Source organism: Podarcis raffonei, chromosome 5 (assembly GCF_027172205.1).
Source record: "Podarcis raffonei isolate rPodRaf1 chromosome 5, rPodRaf1.pri, whole genome shotgun sequence".
Classification (NCBI taxonomy): domain Eukaryota; kingdom Metazoa; phylum Chordata; class Lepidosauria; order Squamata; family Lacertidae; genus Podarcis; species Podarcis raffonei.
Window position 1 is genome coordinate 98,297,073 of NC_070606.1, and position 22,017 is coordinate 98,319,089.

The window sequence follows — 22,017 nt, forward strand, 5'->3', positions numbered from 1 at the left end:
CTTTGTTGAAGAATATGGAGCTGCAAAATTCATATCTAAGTACACACAAATGCAAACTTGTAACACTTTTATTTTTAAAAAGTCCAACAGCTTTAGAATAGATCCAAATGTATTAACTTCTCCAAAAAAAAAAAAAAATACCCAAAGGTAGAGTTTAAAGCATATTCTCCTTAAATACAAACTAGCTCTCTTGAGATGCATTGCATCAATGTTTTGCATCCATGTTGATGCAAAAGGGTTTTTTTTAAGTACATCCTGGTAGAAACCAAACACAGGAAGATCATAAGCATGTTTATCTACTTCATTTCTAATGGACTTCAACAGAATTCCTACTAACCGAGTAAAAAACAACAACACAAAAGGAGGAACTTTAATATTCCATTTTTTTCCCATTGCAAAGGTATAGAAGGTATTTCAAATAATTAAAAACAGAAGATGATGAACATTAAATTGTCATGGAGGCATGACTACATAAAAACTGCTCTAAAGGCAGCCTTGCTACTGCCAAATATTTGTTTTGATCTCCACAATAAACTACTTTTTAAAAGAAATGTCAAAGAAAAACAAAGATCAAGTTACATATATCAGGTTTCTGAGACTGAGCAAACCTGGCATCCTTTTACCTAGGTGTGCCTCCCAACACACCCACTATGGACATTTTAAATCCAGGAAGCAGGAGCTGTCCTCACAGGCAATTATGTTGAAATCAAAATCCAGCGCACATGAAGTAAGTGTGTGTGTGTGTGTTTGTATGGCGACGCTACCACTTTTGATCCCTTGAAGCAACAGGAAGGTGCCTTGAACCTCACAATGCTCACCTGGTGGGTCTGCCACTAGGTATACGAGTCACAAAAGTGCCACATTTGTACAACACAACAGAGCGACAACCAAAGTAACTGTTCCAGTAACATTGAATGGTCATCAAAGCATCGTTTCAGCCGATGAATATCTGAAGCAAACTCACAGCTTTAAAAAAAAGAGAGGAGGGAAATAGCTTGTATGGTCTTTTCTCTATGATTCTATGTGGACTAGGTTCTTGCTGTGGCCTCATGGGAGGCCTTGTTCTATCACTTAAGGGGACGAGAATGACCGCTACGCCTTTTCATCGCCAAGAAAAGCTGGATTCTTACTTGCTGCCTCGGATGCCAAACAATTTAGCTTCTAGAGCCAGATGAACTGCAGAGCTTGAGTGAAAGAAAGATCTGTGAGCCGAAGTAACGGAAAGACGAGCAGCAGCAGCAGCAGCAGCAGCCAAGTGCTGTCTGCTGCAAACATTTTAAGCAAATTTCGGCAGCCAGGGGGCACAAAATGAAATGACACAGCTTTGCAAGAGCGGGTGGAGCAAAGACTGACCCCTGCATTAATCACCACCTCTGTCGGCTGCTTAAGAAACCAAAATAAGAACAACTGGCTTTGCCCCCCCCCTCGTCCAGGAGCTTATGTGGACCCTTGCAGTCCAGACAACAGGACGCTGTTTTCCAAGCAACATTGAATTTTCTCTTTTTATGGTCCACTATCATGTGAGGGTGTTCTCTTTTTAACTATTCAGAGTAGAAGCCGTTTAAAAACAAAATTCAGTTTTTCAGTATCTTGACACAAAGTCCAACTTATTTTTCGGCTCACTGCTAGTTCAGTTCCTTAGAAAGATAGGGTTCCCCTGAACAGACCCTCTAGCCCACAGTCACAAAACGGCTGCCTTTGTTCTGGGAGAGAGCCGTTCTCTGCTCCTTCAGGATCCCAAAGCGCTCGTTGAGGGTCATGTTTGTCTGTGAACAAAGGAGGACGTAAATCAGTACAGCAGCCACCCATCAAGCAGGCCAAAATTATGGTGCCTGGTTAATATTTCAACCAGTTTCCCTAGCACATTTAACACACGTGCTAAGCTTCAACTACAGTGGGGGACCTTGGATAAGATACGGGTTGGTGGGTTAGGTGAGAAAACAAAAATTAAAGAGTAGTCTTCTAATTGTGTGGAGAGTCTGAAGGTGTTCGGAGCACTCGTATGCAGGGTTCGAAATTAGCAGGAGCATTTTGCACCTAAAGATTCTCCATTTGCGAGCACCTCCAAAAGTCTGGGTGCCGTTTTTTGCGCCTGGCTGACACTCAAGGATTACTGAAATGTATGTGCTTTGAAGCCTCGAAATTTATGTTAAGGATAGACAATATGTTAAGAAGTTTAACATTAAAGAGTACAGTGGACGCTCCGGTTGCGAACATGATCTGTGCAGGATGCACGTTCGCAACCCGCAGCGTTCGCCACCCGCAGCAGCATGTCTGCGCACGCACGGGTTGCGATTCGGCGCTTCTGCGCATGCGCAATTTTGCACTTCTGTGTATGCGCGACTGCTAAAATCCGGAAGTAACCTGTTCTGGTACTTCCGGGTTTCGGCAGGTCTGTAACCCGAAATATGGCAACCTGAAGCGTCTGTAACCCAAGGTATGACTGTAGAGTGTTTTGAAAACTGAAGTATGGTACCAATGTTTTTATAGTAAACACTAAACTAAACATGTATTAACCAAAACAAAAAAAAAAATCTGATCTGAAGAAGTGTGCATGCACACGAAAGCTCATACCAAGAACTAACTTAGTTGGTCTTTAAGGTGCTACTGGAAGGAAAAAAATTTTTTTTGTTTTGACTATGGCAGACCAACACGGCTACCTTTCTGTACATGTATTAACCATTTCTGCTAAAAATGTGATATTAACAATGTATCGCTTATGTGAACTGCATACGTATTAGTTCATGCTTATCAAATTAATAAAAAGTGTTGCCAACGCCCCCACCCCCCAGTAGCGACTAGATGTTCTGCTTTCGTGCCCACAACCCAGGTCCTAGAAGCCATTTGGCCCCTAGCTCTTCCATCCCAGTTTCTAACACTGCTTGCAAGAAAGCGCAAAGAAGAACCCAGCAAGCAGCAGAGGAGACACCGCATTCCTATGCTTCGGGTCACTATCTGGAAGAACCAAACAGGCCCAATGGTCTCTTCCTCTTGACCCAGCAGGGCCTGACGGACAGTTTGTTCAGCCTCTCTCCAACCAGGGGCTCCCAAGTGAGTGAACAGTGTTTTTTACTCCAATCCAGCTCCATGGATGGTGCCTCTCACCAGTCCTCTGCATCCAGCCAGTCCAAGACAGGAACTCGGCTGCTCCGCAATTCCACGACAAGATCCAAAGTCCAATAAAGAACCCATGGAGCCCGTTTTATTGTCAACAATGCACACCCATTTTATCTGGAAGCAACCAACCTGCTTTCCGACACTGTTGATATCAAACTGCAGCGGGACCCCTTTGGGAATCTTCTTCTCTTCCGACTGGTCCTTCTTCAAGAGGAAGGGAGGCACAGGAGTGCTGGTCAGCCTTGGCTTCAAGGAACTGTGGAAAAAACACAGGGCACACTGAACAGGGTCAACGGAAATGTCGATTTTCACCAAACTGTAAAAGCGGAGGAGACAAACACTACCTATTACTTCCAAGCTAATAACACAGCAAGCAAGGGGGTGAATTAACATAAGGCTACGGTTGCAAGGCTGGACCTGGGTGATGAACACAGTTTCTCACCAGCCATGTACTTTTCCTTAGCTCCCACCACTATTCCCATCAGCCTGGAGATTCCAGCGCAAGATGAAGCTGCTTTTACTCACATGGGGGATGGGACTGCGCCAGGATTGTCAATGGATACTGTCAAAATCCCTCCATTTGTAGTGGATGTTCGCCATCTGTTTGGGAAAGCACAAGACCCAGTTGACCCAGTAAATCCTCTGCTAATATCACATAGTTTTTCTATCCTGCCTTTCATCCAACACAGGAGCACAGCGTGTCTCATAACGTAAACTACGCACCACAAAATTGAATATACACATACTATAAGCACAAATCGGAGCCATAAAATAATAATCTCCAGAATCAGCATCAATTTTAAAGACCCAAAGGCTTGGAGGAACAACTAGTTTTAAACTTGTACCTGGATAGTCCTAATGTGGAAAATGTTCAAAAAATCATTCAAAACAGTTTCCATAAGCTATATAAGCACTGATTTCTCACTAGCTGATGTTTTAACTATGGGTCATAACGTAAACTTTATGATCCCAGGTAAAGCAGGATGAGGAAATTTGTGGCCCTCCAATGTTGCTGGACTCCCATCAGCCCCAACCAGCATGGCCAATGAGCAGGGCACGATGGGAGTTGTAGTTCAGCAACACCTGGAGGGCCAAAGGTTCCCAAGCACTGAGCTAAAGGGTGTTCTGAAAAGACCAGCTGTACAGGCAGTTTGCTTCAAATTTCCACTTTAGATAAATTCACTGATAGTGCAAAACGTCAGAGTTAGACAAGCAACAGCCATTTTTGATTGCTTAAGGCAATAAAGGCAATAAATGCTTAACCAATGCTACTTGCATTCCTGGCTGCCTTAACTAATCTACCGTGGGCTCCGATGCGGGCACCCTTTTCAGGAGCTCAGCAGTTTACCTGAAGCAGTACCAGCAAAGGCCTGAGCAATTTCCCCTTTGCTCGAGGCTGCTCCTCAAGACAACATTTGACAACAGCTGGCCCAGCATGTAGGGCTTTCCTTACCCAACAGCCAGACCACCAATGCTAGGACACCAGTTTCTAAAAGCAGAGTGATTTTCAAAAGAATGGCTTTTTAAAAGGATTAGATCTAGTTATCTCCCGCTTGGACTACTGCAATGCGCTCTACGTGGGGCTACCTTTGAAGGTGACCCGGAAACTACAACTAATCCAGAATGTGGCAGCTAGACTGGTGACTGGGAGCGGCCGCTGAGACCACATAACACCGGTCTTGAAAGACCTACATTTGCTCGCAGTATGTTTCCAAGCACAATTCAAAGTGTTGGTATTGACCTTTAAAGCCCTAAACAGCCTCGGCCTAGTGTACCTGAAGGAGCGTCTCCACCCCCATCGTTCTGCCTGGACGCTGAGGTCCAGCGCCGAGGGCCTTCTGGCGGTTCCCTCATTGCGAGAAGCAAAGCTACAGGGAACCACGCAGAGGGCCTTCTCGGTAGTGGCACCTGCCCTGTGGAACGTCCTCCCATCAGATGTCAAAGAGATAAACAACTACCTGACATTAAGAAGACATCTTAAGGCAGCCCTGTTCAGAGAAGTTTTTAATGTATGACATATTAGTGTATTTTTGGTCTTTGTGGAAGCCGCCCAGAGTGGCTGGGGAAACCCAGCCAGATGGGCGGGGTACAAATAATAAATTATTATTATTATTATTGGCAAATTCAATGAGTTAAGGCTGCTGATGGCGACTAGCCATGATGACTATGTTCTCCCTTCTCTGATGGAGGCCCCCAGCGTCTGAATGCCAGCTGCTGTGAATCACAAGCCGGGGTGTGTACTCAGATCCCGCTTGCAGGCTTCCCATTGGGGAATCTGCTTGGCCACTGTGAGAACAGGAAGCTGGACTAGATGGGCCACTGGCTTGGTCCAGCGAGCTGTTACACTTCTTTCAAAAAGGTTGCAGTTCTGCACAGTCTGTTCCTGTGTGGGAGGCCGCTGTCCCTAAACACACGCATGTGCACATGCTCCAGAGCACTCGGCGACTCTCCTTTTTCTGGAAGCAGCTCCTGTTTCCTCTTAGCAAACAAGTCCAATAAGGAAGGTAGCTTCATCCAGAATGCAGAAGTAGCCACAGCAAAAAGTCCCCTGTTTTATAAGAAAGCAAATTAGACTGCGATTTTAAGCTACCACCATTTGAGCGAAAGAGGCTGGTTGGTAGTCAAGATCAGCAGGAGTTCAGAAACCGTCCGGCTGAGTTTGGTGGCACTGCTCAGCTTATGGTAAGGCTTTCAACACCAGAATGGGGCAGGAAGCAATTTTCTTGTGATTTCCTCTTAACGCTTGCAGCCTCCCACCCCCCATAAATCTGCTCTACGGGTTTGGGGGATCTTCCAGACCAGATGGTGCATCACTGAAATTACTTCCCTCCCTTTTCTTCTTCTGCCACCAGAAGAAACACTGTTTGATACAACCCCTTCCACATTCTCTACCTACTGACAACTGCCTCCTGCTTCCTTCCCCTTCTTCTTCTGTTGCCTGTCCTGTGGCAAGTGATAGATTGTAAGCTCCTAGGGGCAGGGACCTGCTCACTTGTATACTACAAAGCACAATGAAACTACTGATTTAAAAATGGCACTGATTTTTTTGTTTCTTAAAATTCCTCCGCAAGGCTGGGTATGAGGCATCTAGTTAACAGAGACATACCAGTTACTGAGCAACACTGCCCATTAAACACTTCTTATTCTTATTCCCCACCCATCTGGCAGGGTCTTCCCAGCTACTCTGGGCTGCTTACAGCACATATGCTACAGATCCGAGAGCAGTCAGAGAAGAAACCAGGGCATTAAAGACCTCTGCTTTCTACAATTCCCAACCAACCAACTTTCCTCTCTACAAACGCTCTGTTTCTCACTGCCAGCAGCCCAATCCCAACCTGCAAAGCTCTCCACAGCCGTTTAGAGGGTGTTCATTCAACATTTCAGGATGAGTTGCACACTGTCTGGTCCTATGCATGCTTCAGAAATTCTATGGGGCCTGCTCTCAACTAAAAGTGTACGGAGGATATCTACAAAACCTTCCCAAGCAAGTGGCAGGCATACAACAGTTTCATTTTCAGAACTGGTGACATACCATATTATGACAGTGTGTTCAGAATATGAGACCATCCCTGATTTACACTGGAAGCCCACCCTTTCTGAAGCTCCCTGCCACCACTGCAGCAGGCCACTGCTCCTGCCTCCCAGCTCAGCAACACCCCAAGGCCACCTCCCAAATCAGACAGACATCCAGTGCCCTCGATACGCCCCATGAATATTTGGTTGCAAAAAAAAGGGGGGGAGCCACAGTCTCAACACACATGCATTACTGCCTCCACAACTGCTCTGCCAAATAAACTGGAACACTTACGGGCGACTTCTGTTTGTGACCTGGGCGCTTAGGTCATCTTCTGGATGGACTTGGGCCTGCACCTGCCCAAGGGGGAAAGAAAATACCGGTAGAGAAAATGAGAAAGCTGAAGATGTCTTTTGGTGGGGAGGAAAGAGTTATTCAGGAGACAACTATAGACTTAGTCTAGGTCACTGGAATCTGACCAACACATTCCAACAGGGTTGGGGTTTCTGGGTGTGAGTGTTTCTACAGAGATTCATGAAGGGATTTGCATGACAAACAGGCATTAGTGATTTTGAATTTTATTGTTATTCTTGTTTTTATACTGTATTTTATACTACTTTTATAATTAAGTGTTTTAAATTTGTTGTTAGCCGCCCTGAGCCTGGTTTTTGAACCAGGAAGGGTGGGGCATAAATAAATAAATAAATAAATAAATAAATAAATAAATAAATAAATAATTTATTATTATTATTATTATTATTATTATTATTATTATTAGGATTTAACCATATTGTTAGCCATTTTGAATACAAATAGCAAAAAATGCAATATGAAGATTTCAAAATAAAACGACACACAAAACATACAGCTACAAAACGAACACTTAAAGAGGTTTAGTGGACCCCAAAGTCAGTCGACTGGTGGGAGATTCCCCTCCCCGCACTCCATCCCATTCTGAAGTGCTGCTGCTTCTTCAAGTGCCGTCTACACTCTGCCCCCAAACCTGGCCAGTAGGGGATGTCATTTTAGGGGGTGAAACTTAATTTTTGCAAATTTCTTCAGTGAGCGATCTTAAAAATACATTTTTGGTTGCAAGGAACTCAAATTTGCTATTATTTTGTGATTGGACAACATTTAGCTTGGTAAATCTATGTTTGATTAAAAAGTACATAAACTGCTCTTGAAAAAAAACCAAATAACTTTAAATTTACCTTCTGACAATATCAGATAATGCTTAAATACTACTACTACTGCATAATTTAACTGCAAGTACTTGGCAATCATTTTATTTATTTTTATGCAATTTCACACACATTTTACTTACCACATAAGACTATATACTTAGTTAACAAAAATATTTTTTGAATTTCCAAGTCATGTTACAACTTTTTAGCACCCCTCAGTTTTGGAATTTGAAAGCTGGAAAAAATCAACATGCCCAACTGGCCAGCACCAGCCACTGTGGGTCCCACTTCTGCAAGCCAGCAAGACTGGCTTCATCCCTGCCTCTTGCTCTTTCCAGCCATGTATATGTAGCATGGGGACGCGGGTGGCGCTGTGGGTTAAACCACAGAGCCTAGGACTTGCCGATCAGAAGGTCGGCGGTTCGAATCCCCGCGATGGGGTGAGCTCCCGTTGTTCAGTCCTGCTCCTGCCAACTTAGCAGTTCAAAAGCATTTCAAAGTGCAAGTAGATAAATAGGTACGGCTCTGGCGGGAAGGTAAACAGCATTTCCATGCGCTGCTCTGGTTTGCCAGAAGCGGCTTAGTCATGCTGGCCTCATGACCCAGAAGCTGTACGCCGGCTCCCTCGGCCAGTAAAGCGAGATGAGTGCCGCAATCCCAGAGTCGGTCACGACTGGACCTAATGGTCAGGGGTCCCTTTACCTTTACCTATATGTAGCTAAGCTGTGTGCCTGGTAACTCACTGCCTAAGATGCTCTCCCGCCCCAAAACTGTTTTGAGCCTCCCTGCCTTCGTTCGCCCTGCCTGAACTGCTTCTTCAAACCACTCACGTTTCCCTGCATGTGACCCCCTGCCTCACTTTATAATTCTCCAGCTTTGTTCCAAGCGGGCAGGCGGAGAGCCACTTGTGCTCCCTTCAACAGCCACTCCTGTTGCAAACTTATCTGGCGTTCCAGAGAACTCCGAGTCTTTCGCTGACTGTAGAAACTCCAATTTGTACTCCTTTTTTGGGCTCAGAACTTTTGTTAAGCTGCGAGCTGTGTCTATGCATGCCCTGCACTCTCCAAGTTTGCATCCACAAAGAGTGTGAAAGTTTGGTCCTGGTACTGTATCTCTGGCATTCCATCACGCCTTTAGGCTGAAGAAGGCTCTGGGATGGATTTCTTCAATAAACACACCACTGTGATGTTGGGAGACAGCTTTACTCGGTCAGAACAACAGTGGCTGCTGGGGAACCCACAAAAGTGGAGTCTGAAGGGCTATAAATTACACAGGCTTCTATAGAGGCATTTCCTAGCCTGGCTTCACACAAGCATAGAAATCAAGTCACGATCTCTGGGGAGAAGTATGTCTGCATTATCATCAGAGCTGGATGCCTGGTTCAGTGAGAACAGGGCTTCTGCTCTCTCTCAAATTAGCTCATGGCCGAGTTTTTCCTGCACCGATGTTTTTAATACAGCCGTCAGAAGGCGCCGTCACGACAAATAGCACACAGGCACATACGCAACTTTTTTAGTGCCAATGACCGAAACCTTAAGATCTAATGAAAAGTAGTATCTGAAGGAGAACATAGCTATATATAAAACACAAAACTTTAGCCAAGTTTTCTTCAAACTCTATCCAGATGGTCAGATTATGTCAAATAGAGAGGTGCAGGGGAAGAGAACAGCACTCTCGCTCAGCCTCCTACAGTACCTTCAGGCCCCTCTTAAAAAGGAAAGTGGCTTGGCGTGCGTCTTTCTGCTGGTAGAGCTTATTCCCGATCCGGGCAGAAGGAGACTGTATGTTGGTTCTGTAAAACATCCACAAAGAATCGTCAGCACCATCAATGTGACAGGGTGATGCAAGTGCCGTGCCCCGAGGAGATCACAATCTAAAGCACGGATGGGACGCGTTATGTTCCAGGAAACCTTCCAAGGGCTGTATGCCAGCGGTGGGAGGATCAGGAACAAAAGCAGATGGAGCAAGCAATGCTCATTTCCCCACATGCCACTCCCCATCCTCCATTTTTGTAGGCAAGGAAGCAGCACAGTCAGAGTTCGAGGCAAAGGCAGGCAAAGCATTCAAGGCACAAGACCTTTGCAAACGGCATATGGCTCTCACCTTCTGTTTAACAAAGTAGGCCTCCTGAGAATGGCTCCTTGCTTTCTCTGCAACTCAGATTGTCTTTGGACGGTGGTCTTCCTTTTCAAAACCGAGTAGTCCCGCTGTATGTTCTTCAGGAAGAGAGATGTTAAAAAATTAGGTCCACACATTTCCAGCAGTGTTAGTCTGTTGCAGCAAAAAACCCAAGACGTTCAGAAGCTGCTTAACTAATAGCGCAATCCTAATCATGTCCACTCAGAAGCAAGCACTGTAGAAATTAATGGTGCTTCCTCCCAGGTGTGCAGGATTAGGATTGCAGCCTCTGTGTGATATCCAACTAGGGTAGAGCCATTACGTTCACGGACTGCAACGGGTCTACTCGGATTATGGACAAATGCTAACTCTCATCCAAAAACTGTCTCTGCCACCTGATGCACTATGGATTGTTTCAAACTCCATCTGCCATGCTGGCTGGGGCTGATGGGAGCTGTAATCCAGCATCTGAAAGGTACCAGGTTCTCTGCTTCATTAATATATTTATACCCTACCTTTCTTTGAGATGGCTCACAACGCAAGCACAATTAAATTTAAAAACCCTGCAATATCCAAACAGAGCAGCTGAACGAGGGGTAACTTAAAACAGGAGCAATAAAGTTAGCGTAGAAATGCCACCATCTCCCCTGCCAGCCCACCCCTGCCCCAGTATCTGAGAGGAGGGTCTTTCTCTGTGTCCCAAGTATGGTGGATGTTAAGCAGATCGGGGCCAGAGAAAGAGCCCTCTCTGTGGTGGTGCCTGAACTGCTTATGCCCCACACATACCTATGGCCCTTCATGTGTATATACACATTTCATAAGGCCTGCTAGATGTTTTCTCCAGTTGCATTTAGGACATCTCGGCTCTCCATCTGGGCCACTGAAACCTCATTATTTTAAGCAAGGCACCTTGCATAGATAATGAATGGGCATCTGGATATAGGACTTCACAGAAAGTCTCTTCTGTTTTGGATGGGGTGAAGTACAGTCGATGCATCTTTGTGCCTTTACGTTTAGCCACTCAATGTGCTGTTTCTCCATACTGGGGTGAAGTATGGAAGTTTGTTTCGTCTGCCTTTCGAAAATCTGCTTCTGGCCAGCAGAGCTGCTTTAGCATCTCAATCTGCAGATCATCTGCTACTAATCTGCTGCCAGGCATGTTGGTTTGGCTGCGACTTTTTACTATTTGTAAACTTCATAAGCTTCCTTGACAAGTGCGGGACGGAATGGTCAAAGTCCAAAAATAAAAGTGTCGCGTGACACATACTATGTGAACGATTCTCCAACAGCTCACAAAAGCTGAGGAAAGTGAAAGTCATGCTTAAGTGACCCTTGTAAGTTAGTCCGAAAGAATTGCTAGGGCACAATATTGCTTTTTCTAGCCCATCTATTCACGCTTGCCATATTACTCATTGGTTGCCTACAACTTAGAGAACACAGAAATGTCCTGCCTCCCCAACTCCACCTGCCAGGGCAAGGGTCAGAACAACTCTAGCCCGCCAGAGGTGCAATTAGTGGGGACACAACACAGGGCCTTTCTGACTACACAACAGCCTGGGTTGTTTTATTTTTTGGGGGGGTGTCCTGCTTTTGCTTTGCATTTTTCATTTCTTCCTTCTTTCTATTGGATTTTTAATGTTATTTGTTTTGCTGTTTGGCATATGATTGTTTTAAGCCACCTCGGGGGTCCCCTACAGTGCCACATGTGGCTGGGAACCCCTCTGGTTTCCTCCTGCAGTCTAATCAGGAAGTGAATCTGGGGAGAAGTTGTCCCACTCGGACGGCCCCTTCCCAACTGCAATTTACTGCCAGCAGAGCAAGTGGACCACCCAATGCAAGGATCCCTCCCCCCCCCTCCAGGAAAGGAAACTGGCTCTCACCTTTGCCCCTCTGGATTTCCTTTGGCTCAGAAAAAAAACCCATCATAGTTTGGTGCAAACCACACACTTTCAGTTGGAAAGAGTAGTCACTTGCCTCAGAGTGTTACTGGAGGTAACTGTTAGGATATTTCCGTTCCACCTTAAAAGGGAGCAGGATGTTTGTGTCACAGCCTGCGTAATTTCCTGTCTCACAGGATGTTTATGTTGTCTGTTCCTTTCGTTTTCTGCTGTTTTGCCTGAGCAGTCGGAGCAGACGGTCATGTCTCCTTTTGTTCTGACCTACACCGAATAAACTGTAAATATGCTGTCCTGCTGTGCAACTTTTGCTGTGTGAATTCTGCTGATAGAGTGTGCACAAGCCTGAGGCTTCGTGTCGCTAAAATTGCATGATACTGCGTGACTACGGGAGGTCGATGGATCGTCCAGCAAGGAGCTTGGGGGCTCAGATGGACTTTATCTCCCTGGCAGTATCCCAACAGAGAGCACCTCTGCCCATAGAAAGAGAGCGGAATACATGGAACGAGACCCAGTGCAGCTGCTCCATTCATGGATGAAGCCTTGCACTCTCGGAAAAGGGGGTGCTGAGAGGGGAGGAACTCCACCAGATCCCACCTCAAGGCAGAGGCATTCTTACACTGCTGCCCAGAAAAAAAGATGGGTACGTTGTTGCCTCAAAGCCCGCACACATACCTTTTCACTGAGAGGCGATCTGTTGAGGGGGCTGATGCCTTTGCGAGAGCCCAAAGCTTTCCTTGCCGCTAGCCCGGTTTTGACTCCATAGGGAGGCCTCTTTCCAGCCACCCGTTTTCTGCGTCCTAAACGGTTCTTTCCAAAACCTGAAATGGCATAAATAGGAGACAAAAAGTGGGCCAGTGGCACAGAAGCAAGTAAACATGCCTTGGTCAAGACTAGTGAAGGAGCACAGGCAGAGCTTTTAAAAATATATTTGGGGGAGGGGTTCCCCTTCCATATTTATTTTAGAAAAAATCTGGGAGGAAATTAATAAAAACCCTTGTTTTCTTAGCAGATCTAAACTTGTATGCATATCCAGGAGCAAGTCAGCATATGGAAATCGTTGCCACAGAGGTCTGTGGCTCCCTAGCAAAGATACTTGAAGAGGATAAATTGGCACACAGGGGAACAGCTCCATCCACATCTCATAGCAACAACACCAAAAAACACGGCTTTCATTATCAAAGGGATTCCATTCCCCAATACCAGATGCTGGGGCTTAACACCAAAGGAGGATTATGTCTCAAGTCTTGCCGGTAAACCTTTGTAAAACATCTGGCTGGCTGCTGCAAGTATCAAAAATATTGAAAAAAATAACTTGGGTTGACAGTGCATCACAATTCTTATACAGGGATGGGAGGCAGAGCCATTTCGTAAGTTCAGCAACAAGACAAACTCCATCGGGGTCCTCCTGATCCCACACTGTTTCTAATCCAGTTCATCATTTTAATAACTTCTATTTAACTTGAAAAACTGGTGCGTGGGTCTGTTTTTTTCCTCCTCCCTAACCATCCCTTTTTTGTTTTGTGTTGTGTCGGGCAGATTGTAAGCCCGCAGGCAAGAGACTGTCTTGTTTTAAATGATGGTGCGTAAGTCACTCTGGAAGACCCTGGGTGAAAGACAGGGTAAAAATGTTCCAAAAAATACTTTACTCTTTTAAGAGGGCAAAATGCATTATGTATTACTTAGCGCATAAACCTGTGCAGGCTGTTCTAATTTTGAGTATATATTAAGGAAAATGTTATTTATCACCTGCCTTTAAAAAAAGGCAGGTCTCAAACAACCTTGACATTTTACTGTCCCGCTACAAAATATGTCCCCGGTGTTTCAGGAAAAAAGCAAGCAAAACTACCTACCTGTGTACTCTTGGATTCCCCATTTGGTTCTCCTCATCCGGAATTGCCGCTTGCCAGCCTGTTGAAGCCCCCTCTTCATTCTGGGAGAATACTGCTTCCTCTCTTCTTTCTTATTCAGTTTAATTATATCATCTGCAAAACACATAGCGAGAATTTAAGTACTGAACACTTCTCACTGTGGGGGACCAAAACAGGAACCCATGCATGATTTGTTATTTTTAAAAAGCCTCAGGTTTTCACTTAAGTAAACTCTTAAGTTTGTTAAGTAAACTCCCGGAAGAGATCTGTAAACCTTTAGAAACTTTTCTGGAATCGAGAACCTTTCTGGAATTGTGTAATGGGATTAATTCAGTCCTTGTCTTCAGCCAGCCTCCCTCCCTTGTTTCAACAGGGCCCTGGGTCTGTCACACTTCTCTGTAGAGAGCCATGTGCGTAAAGATAAAGGGACCCCTGACCATTAGGTCCAGTCGTGACCGACTCTGGGATTGCGGCGCTCATCTCGCTTTATTGGCCGAGGGAGCCGGCATACAGCTTTCGGGTCATGTGGCCAGCATGACTAAGCCGCTTCTGGCAAACCAGAGCAGTGCACGGAAACGCCGTTTAGCTTCCTGCCAGAGCGGTACCTATTTATCTACTTGCACTCTGACGTGCTTTTGAACTGCTAGGTGGGCAGGAGAAGGGACCGAGCAATGGGAGCTCACCCCGTCGCGGGGATTCGAACCGCTCACCTTCTGATTGGCAAGTCCTAGGCTCTGTGGTTTAACCCACAGCGCCACCCGCATCCCTGTAGAGAGCCATGTGCATAGATGGTGCTATATACATACATTATTCCTGCCAAATAGCTCAGTCGGTAGAGCACGAGACTCTTGCTCTCAGGGTTATAGGTTCAAGCCCCATGTTGGGCAAAAGATTTCTGCATTGCAGGGGGTTGGGCTAGATGACCCTCGTGGCCCCTTCCAACTCTACTATTCTATGATTCTATACATACAAAATTAGGTTTAGCTGCAATGCAGCGTCCACTGCCATGTATGATGCTTGTGAGAAAGCACAATCTCGCCATCTGAGGAGTGGCCACAGTACAGTGACGGCACACGCTCCTTGCATGCAGAAATCCCCAGGTTCAACCTCTGGCATCTCACAGGTAGAGGAAAATGCTCTTCTGGGGACCTGAGAGCTGTTGCCAGTCAAGTGTGGTCCAGACGGTCAGCAACCTGACAATGAAAGGCTGCTTCATATGTCTTGTAATCCCTGCTCTTCACGCCTGCTCTTTTTAAAATGGGGTTAGGTGAGTTCTGTTACTAGTTTAGCCCAGTGTATTGCCCAGAGTGCTACACAGCCAGATAGCACTCTGAAAATTGCATTTATCACATATTTGTGATAAGCTGAACTCCTTTTAGAAGCCTGCTTCAATCCCATGAGATTTACACACGGTGTACACTGCAGAATCTATAGGGTGACACAATAGAATCTTATATTTCTTCAATTTGAGGCCGTTCTGAATCCTCATTTGCCTTGAAAGTGCTGAAGGCTGCAGGACAGCAATCTAACAGCAAATAAATAAAAATCTTTGCAAAAGCATGGCCATTAAAATTTAAACCAAGAGCCCTTCCACGTCTCTGAACATATATTGCACCCACAAGCACTAAGATAATGAATTCTGTCAGTAATTCAGAATGCCCCAGTTTTCTTTTCGCAAGAGTTGCTATAATTCATTCAGCACCATTACTTCATCCCTAAACACATTGTTAGCCTGCATTTGATTCAACTTCAAAATGAGAAACTGACTCCCAAAGTTCAGGAGTCGTCGCCATCATTGCAATCACTTCTGCAGTGAAACTGCTGTGTAACAGCATCATTCTTACAACAGAGTTTAGCGAACGTGTCCGAGGGGATTCAGCAAATTCGCATCTAAGTCAAATTTGAAGCCAGCAAGCACACATAACCTGACTGCTCCCAAAGCCAATACTTTCCTTGCCCCATAAATACCCACCACCCCCGAAAAAAAATAAATTAAAAAAATTCAGGGAGACTAGCTCCACCCTCAGCCCCCAAGACAAATACACATCTCCCAAGAGAACTCATTGGCTCTCTCACTAAGGTCATTTTGCACTACCACACATGCTCTCTAAACTGTAGACCAGCTGAACATATCACACTGCAGGAGGAAGCCTCTGACTGGTATACTATCGGCACAAAGTTTGTTTCAGAAGGTACAGAGGATTCCAGCGGATGTTGTTACACACAGCAACCCAAGGCACAAGGGCAGAATTTCAGATTAACTCGTCTTGAGGAGTAAGGAATCAAACACAGCAATGACACTTCTTACGATGCTTTTGCTGGTAGTCTGCAGTTTGTGTTCGGTGGTCAACCAAAGATGGGTGTGGCTAAAGTGAAGGGCCACTGGAAATGACCTTTTTGCCTTGACCTCCTCTAACAAAATGATTTACTGTATCTATGCAAATCCTTCTTGCCAGCGAGATCATGAGGATCCAGAAAGTTCAGAGTGACGAACCAAGAAGTCTGGATGCAGTAATGGGAATAAAGTAAAATGATAGGTAAATGAGAAGGCCAGAAGGCTGGCTTTTTGCACATAAAAGCCTCTACATGTAGCTCAGGGGAAAGCTTCCTCCATCAACCAGAAATTCTATAGAAATGTAAAGGTAAAAAAGGTAAAGGACCCCTGGTGATGGACACAAGACATCCGCAGGTAAGACAGAATGACGCATCAGGAATCTGTTGCCATAGTCATTGTCCTTGATAGGTAAATCTATTCAGGAGGACCATCCACAAAGGAAACCTTCCAGATGGGTCATCCTTGTTTACATGCCCAAATCCACCTTTTAGCAGAACCTTCCCTATTACATCACTGAGGTCTTCTCCAGAAACTCCTCCCCTATGACCAAGCACACCTACCTGAATTTTACCCTATCCACTCTCATTCCCTCATTTTGACCCCTTCTCATTGGTCACCATGCCAATTCACCTAAAACACACTTATTAAAGTTCAGGCTCCTTGACCACCTTCTACAATGCTGTCTGAAGTTTCCCCTCTGCTCTCTCTTCCTCCGAGCAACCATTCTGCACACACCAGGAACATCTTTAAACTTCAGAACTAAGGCTTGGTGAAGGGTCTATGCCCGTGATCCTATTTTACTAATAAAGATCTGAACTCACTGCATAGACTCCTGAGCTCAATGCCTGGGTCCCATCTCTTCTATCACCTACAAACACAACATTTCAGGAGCACCTATCTCCACTTTCAGAGCTATTCCCCCTTTAGAATAGAACTCTCTATTTCTTTAACTGAGAAGTGTGGTTGTGTTAGAACTATAAATGTATGCTGCTGCACTTTATTACAAAAATCACATTTAATGCTTTATAAGAAATTCTTTTGTGTAATTTTTGTGAAGGCACTCAGAAACTTCAGAGGGTTTGGATACACATGTAAGGCAGCGCTTGGTTCTACGTCAGCTAAAAGTCCCCACTGGTGCAAGTTTCACATTCCCAAGTCCACGTGTCTTTCAGCATCCCCATCCCCACCCTGCGCCTCCTGTTAACACACTTTACAGCATGAAACACATCCTGAAAAACCAGGATATGGACATTAGCAAAGTAATCCTATGAAGTGAGAGGGACACTGGTCTGACCCTCCACAGCTTCTTGCTGCAGAACAGGAGATTGTGCCGTGATGGAATATAATCACACGTCAGCAACTTGTTGAACAGGACACTACAGCCAGCGATGATGCCGTATTTTAAAGGCATCTTCCGCTTTTAGTTCTAGGTCAACAGAGGTGGAACATCAACTCAATGCACTTATGCAACTCCCCTAATATATAATAATAAAATCACAGCAACAAATCTGCAGATTTGCACGCATCATTAAAAGATTTACGGTTAGGATGGTCAATGGAGATATCTCATTATATACAAAAATATACAGTTGTATCATACATACATACATAGTATATCACAGATCGCCTTCCCTGGTGCCCACAGGGTTTAGTAATAATAATAATAATAATAATAATAATAATAATAATAATAATATCTTTATTGTCATTTCTTGTGCCCGCTGGAATTACGCTTGTAAGAAGCATTCTACTGCAGCCAAAAGAGAAGGTTGTGGGTTCTGTGTGCTTGATTACAATGTGTATGTGTGTTTGTGCCCATGTGGTACCCGTGACAGTTTCTCCAGTTTGCCAATATGCTCTCAGGAAAAGCTTGATAATCCCTTCCTTATGTATTAGTTACAGTAAGAGAGTTTTTGAAGGCGAAGGAGTCATCAGTTTGGAGGTACTTGGTCAGGAGACTTGCAACCCAAGGTCAGGCATCATGTTGTTGATACTGTTCCTTGAAGAAGCAGATATACAGTGTTGGATATCCAGGTGGATTATAGCAAGGACTGCTTTTAATCAGACTTGGCTGATGTCCCAGCAGCAGCCTTACCTGGAGAACTCAAACCTGACCTCGGCAATCCATGCCCTGGTTCTTCCAGGCTGGACTGCTATAATGTTCTTTATGTGGGTCTGCCTTTAAAGACAATCCAGGAAGTTCAATTGCTTCCTGATTACTATCAGCAATTTAAGAGACTCCCATCGTTTTCATTGGCTGCTTCTTTCTATCCAGGCCCAATTTTGACTTTAAATTTTAAAGTGCAGGCTACAAGCTTCAAGCAGGTGTTCCCAGGAAGCCTATAAATCTATAATTATTAATCATACAAATGGGGCATTTAAGGTGCCAGCCTTCACCCAGTTCCTCCCTCCAGCAAATGTCACTCAGATTTTATTATTCTTATTTATTATGTTTAAAGGGCTGCCCATCAATAAGTAATTACTGGGCAAGAAACAAACAAATCTATATTAAAAAATACAATATATGTGCCACGAAGCCTTTGGCACACACCCTTAAGCACACAGCTACAAAACAAGCACATTCTCTTCTTACACGCAACACCATCTCCTCCTCCTCTTGTCTGTGTTGATTTACAGATTTTAAGTGCCTGGTGATAGAGATCTGTCTTCTTATACTTTCAACAGCGGCACGTACGTAGAAAGCCAGTGTGGAGCAGTGGTTAGCTTGTTGGCCTAGGACCTGGGAGACCAAGATTCAAACGCTTGCTTGGCCATCAAGCTCAGTGGGTGACTTCTCAGCCCAACCTACCTCTCATGGCGGTTGTTGTGGGGTTTAGGAGAGGCGGGGGAGAGCCATGTACACCACTTTGAGCTTCTTGGAGGAAAAGGTAGGATATACATGCAATTAATAGTACTAATGATAGCAATAGATGGCACTTTCTAACCTACCTCCTCCTCCTCATAGCAGCAGCAGCAGAAACCTATTCGAAAGCATATTACAGTATTCTAAAAATTAGATTCCTGCATTACAAAGAGGTTGGACTAGATGACCCTTGGGGTACAACTCATCAATTCTATGACAGTGTATTTCCTCAAATGAAAGAGAAGAGAAGCTAGACTGGCTCCCTCCCAGCAGGAACCTTCTGGTTCCAACAGGCTTTGGGGAACCGACTGCTTTTCAGCTGGTGCTGTGCTGTTTTTATTGTAACCATCCATTGTGTTTTTCATAGATCTCATTTATTACACAGAGGTACATACATACAGTGGTACCTCTGGATGCGAACAGGATCCATTCGGACCGTGTTCGCATCCTGAAGTGAACGCAACCCGCATCTGCGCAGGTCGTGATTCGCCGCGTCTGCGAATGCGCTTGATGTCATACTGAGCGTCTGCGCATGCGCAAGCGGCGAAAACCGGAAGTAACACGTTCTGTTACTTCCAGGTCGCTGCTCAATCCAAAAACGCTCAACCCAAAGCTACTTTAACCAGAGATATGAGTGTATATCTTTTGGACTACTGCAATGCGCTCTATGTGGGGCTACTTTTGAAGGTGACCCGGAAACTACAATTAATCCAGAATGCGGCAGCTAGACTGGTGACTGGGGGCAGCTGCAGAGACCACATAACACCGGTCTTGAAAGATCTACATTGGCTCCCAGTATGTTTCCGAGCACAATTCAAAGTGTTGGTGCTGACCTTTAAAGCCCTAAACGGCCTCAGTCCTGTATACCTGAAGGAGCGTCTCCACCTCCATTGTTCTGCCCGGACACTGAGGTCCAGCACTGAGGGCCTTCTGGTGGTTCCCTCGCTGCAAGAAGCCAAGTTACAGGGAACCAGGCAGAGGGCCTTCTCGGTGGTGGCGCCCGCCCTGTGGAACGCCCTCCCACCAGTTGTCAAAGAGAAAAATAACTACCAAACTTTTAGAAGACATCTAAAGGCAGCCTTGTTTAGGGAAGCTTTTAATGTTTAATAGGTTATTGTATTTTAGTGTTTTGTTGGAAGCCGACCAGAGTGGCTGGGGGTCCCAGCCAGATGGTCGGGGTATAAATTATCATCATCATCATCATCATTATTATTATTATTATTATTAAATTAACGTTCAATCGTTTTTCTCAACTCGCTTTTCTAGTTTTTAAGCTGCTTATATTTTTACCGGAGTCCCTGCCAGGAGGAAAAGGCAGGGTATCAATAAATGCTACCGATTCTGCTCCTGCAGCGGGAGGTTCCCCCGATCTTCCCCGGCGCCGCCTCTCAGCCCCGCCCCCGTCACCTGCCGCGGCCCCCAAGGTTCGGTCCCTAACTCCTTAGGCTCCCCCGCCCGCCGAACTCTCCCAACTGTCTCCCCCCCTTCGTTGCTCCCTTTGGTTCGGCCCCCTCTCCTCCTTCTCCCCCCTCCCCAAAGAGCAGACATGGTTCGGTCCGAGCATCCCTCGCTCGGCTCCCCGCTCCCAAGCCCCGCCCCCATTTTGACCCCCCCTCCCGCCGCCGCCGCCCACTTGACCGGCCTCCCTCACCCAGCGACATGTCGATTTTCTCCAGCGTCTCGCTGCTGACGCTCCTCAGCGGGGCTCCGCCAGCGCCGAAGCCGCTCATGGCCGCCGCTCCCAAAACACAAGACCGAGAGCGAGGAAAGCAGCACCACAGAAGCTCCTCGCTCTTTCCCCTTTCTGGGCATGCGCCGGGCGCGCTGGACGCATGCGCCACGCTCGAGCTCTCCACCCGCGTGACGGAACCCAACGCCTCCTCCGGGCGCGAGAGCCGATTACGGGGCGGGGAAAGGAGCGGGGTCCGCCGTCGGCCGTTGCTGCGCTTGCGCGAGCCGAGCGACTTCGGCGACGCTCGGGGGGGGGGGGAGTACCGTAGTTCGCCGAGCTGAGCGCATAGGAGGAGGTACCGTAACGCGCTCCGCAACATAAAACCTGGCAATGAAATCCTAAAGAGATAAGAACAAGTTAAAAGCAAATTAAACATAAAATATAAAATAAAATATAAATGAAGCTGATTAGGAAAAATCTTGGGGTGCGGATTTACTCTGCTGTCCAGCTTGTCGGGGTGCTACTCCCCGCGGGTCTCTGGTCAACAAAAGGAGGAGTCTCCAGCCAAGTTAAAGAAGCAAACAGCGGTCAGTAGACCTGGTCTTTATTTGTTGCAACAAGGTTCAAACGCACAGAGAGTAGCAACCCCAAGCATGAGATTGTGTGACCTTTTAAGACCTCTCCCCATTTCCCATAATATATTTTTCAACAGCATCATCGATACATCACAAATATGTCACAGTGTAGGAGTGTTTGGCATGTAGAAGGTAAAGGGACCCCTGACCATTAGGTCCAGTTGCAGATGACTCTGGGGTTGTGGCGCTCATCTCGCTTTATTGGCCGAGGGAGCCGGCGTACAGCTTCTGGGTCATGTGGCCAGCATGACTAAGCCGCTTCTGGTGAACCAGAGCAGCGCACAGAAACGCCGTTTACCTTCCCGCCGGAGCGGTACCTATTTATCTACTTGCACTTTGACGTGTTTTCGAACTGCTAGGTTGGCAGGAGCAGGGACTAAGAAACGGGCGCTCACCCTGTCACAGGGATTTGAACTGCCAACCTTCTGATTGGCAAGTCATAGGCTCTGTGGTTTGACCCGTGCCCCAAAAAATGTATAGGTAGCTAGATACCAATTCATCATGGCTCATCTTATTTCGAAGCAGCATCTTCTGCTTGAATAACAAATAAAATTCTGGTGCCTCATGTATTGCGATGGTTTTTAAAACCTGATTCCTGCACTAATATGGGAAAATGCTGATGTTTGGAGCCCTGGTTTATATTGTCAGCATACTGACATAAAGGTTAAAATGCTTTTGCTTAATCCCTCAACCAATTTAACAAAATGAAAGATGGCAGATGCTCTGTGTCCAGACAGCAGGTGCAAAGCAGACCAAACACAGACAGATGGTGGTGGAGGAGACAGCAGCAACTTTTATTATCCAAGCCAAGAA

General features: G+C 45.7%; 1 protein-coding gene across 1 annotated transcript; it reads right to left on the reverse strand.

Moving 5' to 3' along the window:
• Positions 1-1,538: 1,538 nt before the first annotated feature.
• On the reverse strand, positions 1,539-20,724 carry FYTTD1 (forty-two-three domain containing 1). The gene is made up of 9 exons (XM_053387381.1): positions 20,549-20,724; positions 13,682-13,813; positions 12,504-12,649; positions 9,919-10,031; positions 9,511-9,607; positions 6,926-6,987; positions 3,643-3,717; positions 3,247-3,373; positions 1,539-1,766 (listed from the first exon to the last, which is right to left on the reverse strand). Exons 1-9 carry the CDS (start codon positions 20,625-20,627, stop codon positions 1,671-1,673), a joined length of 927 nt encoding a protein of 308 aa, XP_053243356.1. The 5' UTR covers positions 20,628-20,724; the 3' UTR covers positions 1,539-1,670.
• Between the last annotated feature and the right edge of the window lie 1,293 nt (positions 20,725-22,017).

Coding starts and splice junctions, on each gene's coding strand:
- FYTTD1 (XM_053387381.1), bottom strand. CDS start 20,627: ATGAGCGGCTTCGGCGCTGGCGGAGCCCCGCTGAGGAGCGTCAGCAGC. Junction 13,814..20,548: donor GAAAATCGACATGTCGCTGG/GTGAGGGAGGCC, acceptor TGTGTTTTGCAG/ATGATATAATTAAACTGAAT. Junction 3,374..3,642: donor GGCGCAGTCCCATCCCCCAT/GTGAGTAAAAGC, acceptor TTTTTTCCACAG/TTCCTTGAAGCCAAGGCTGA.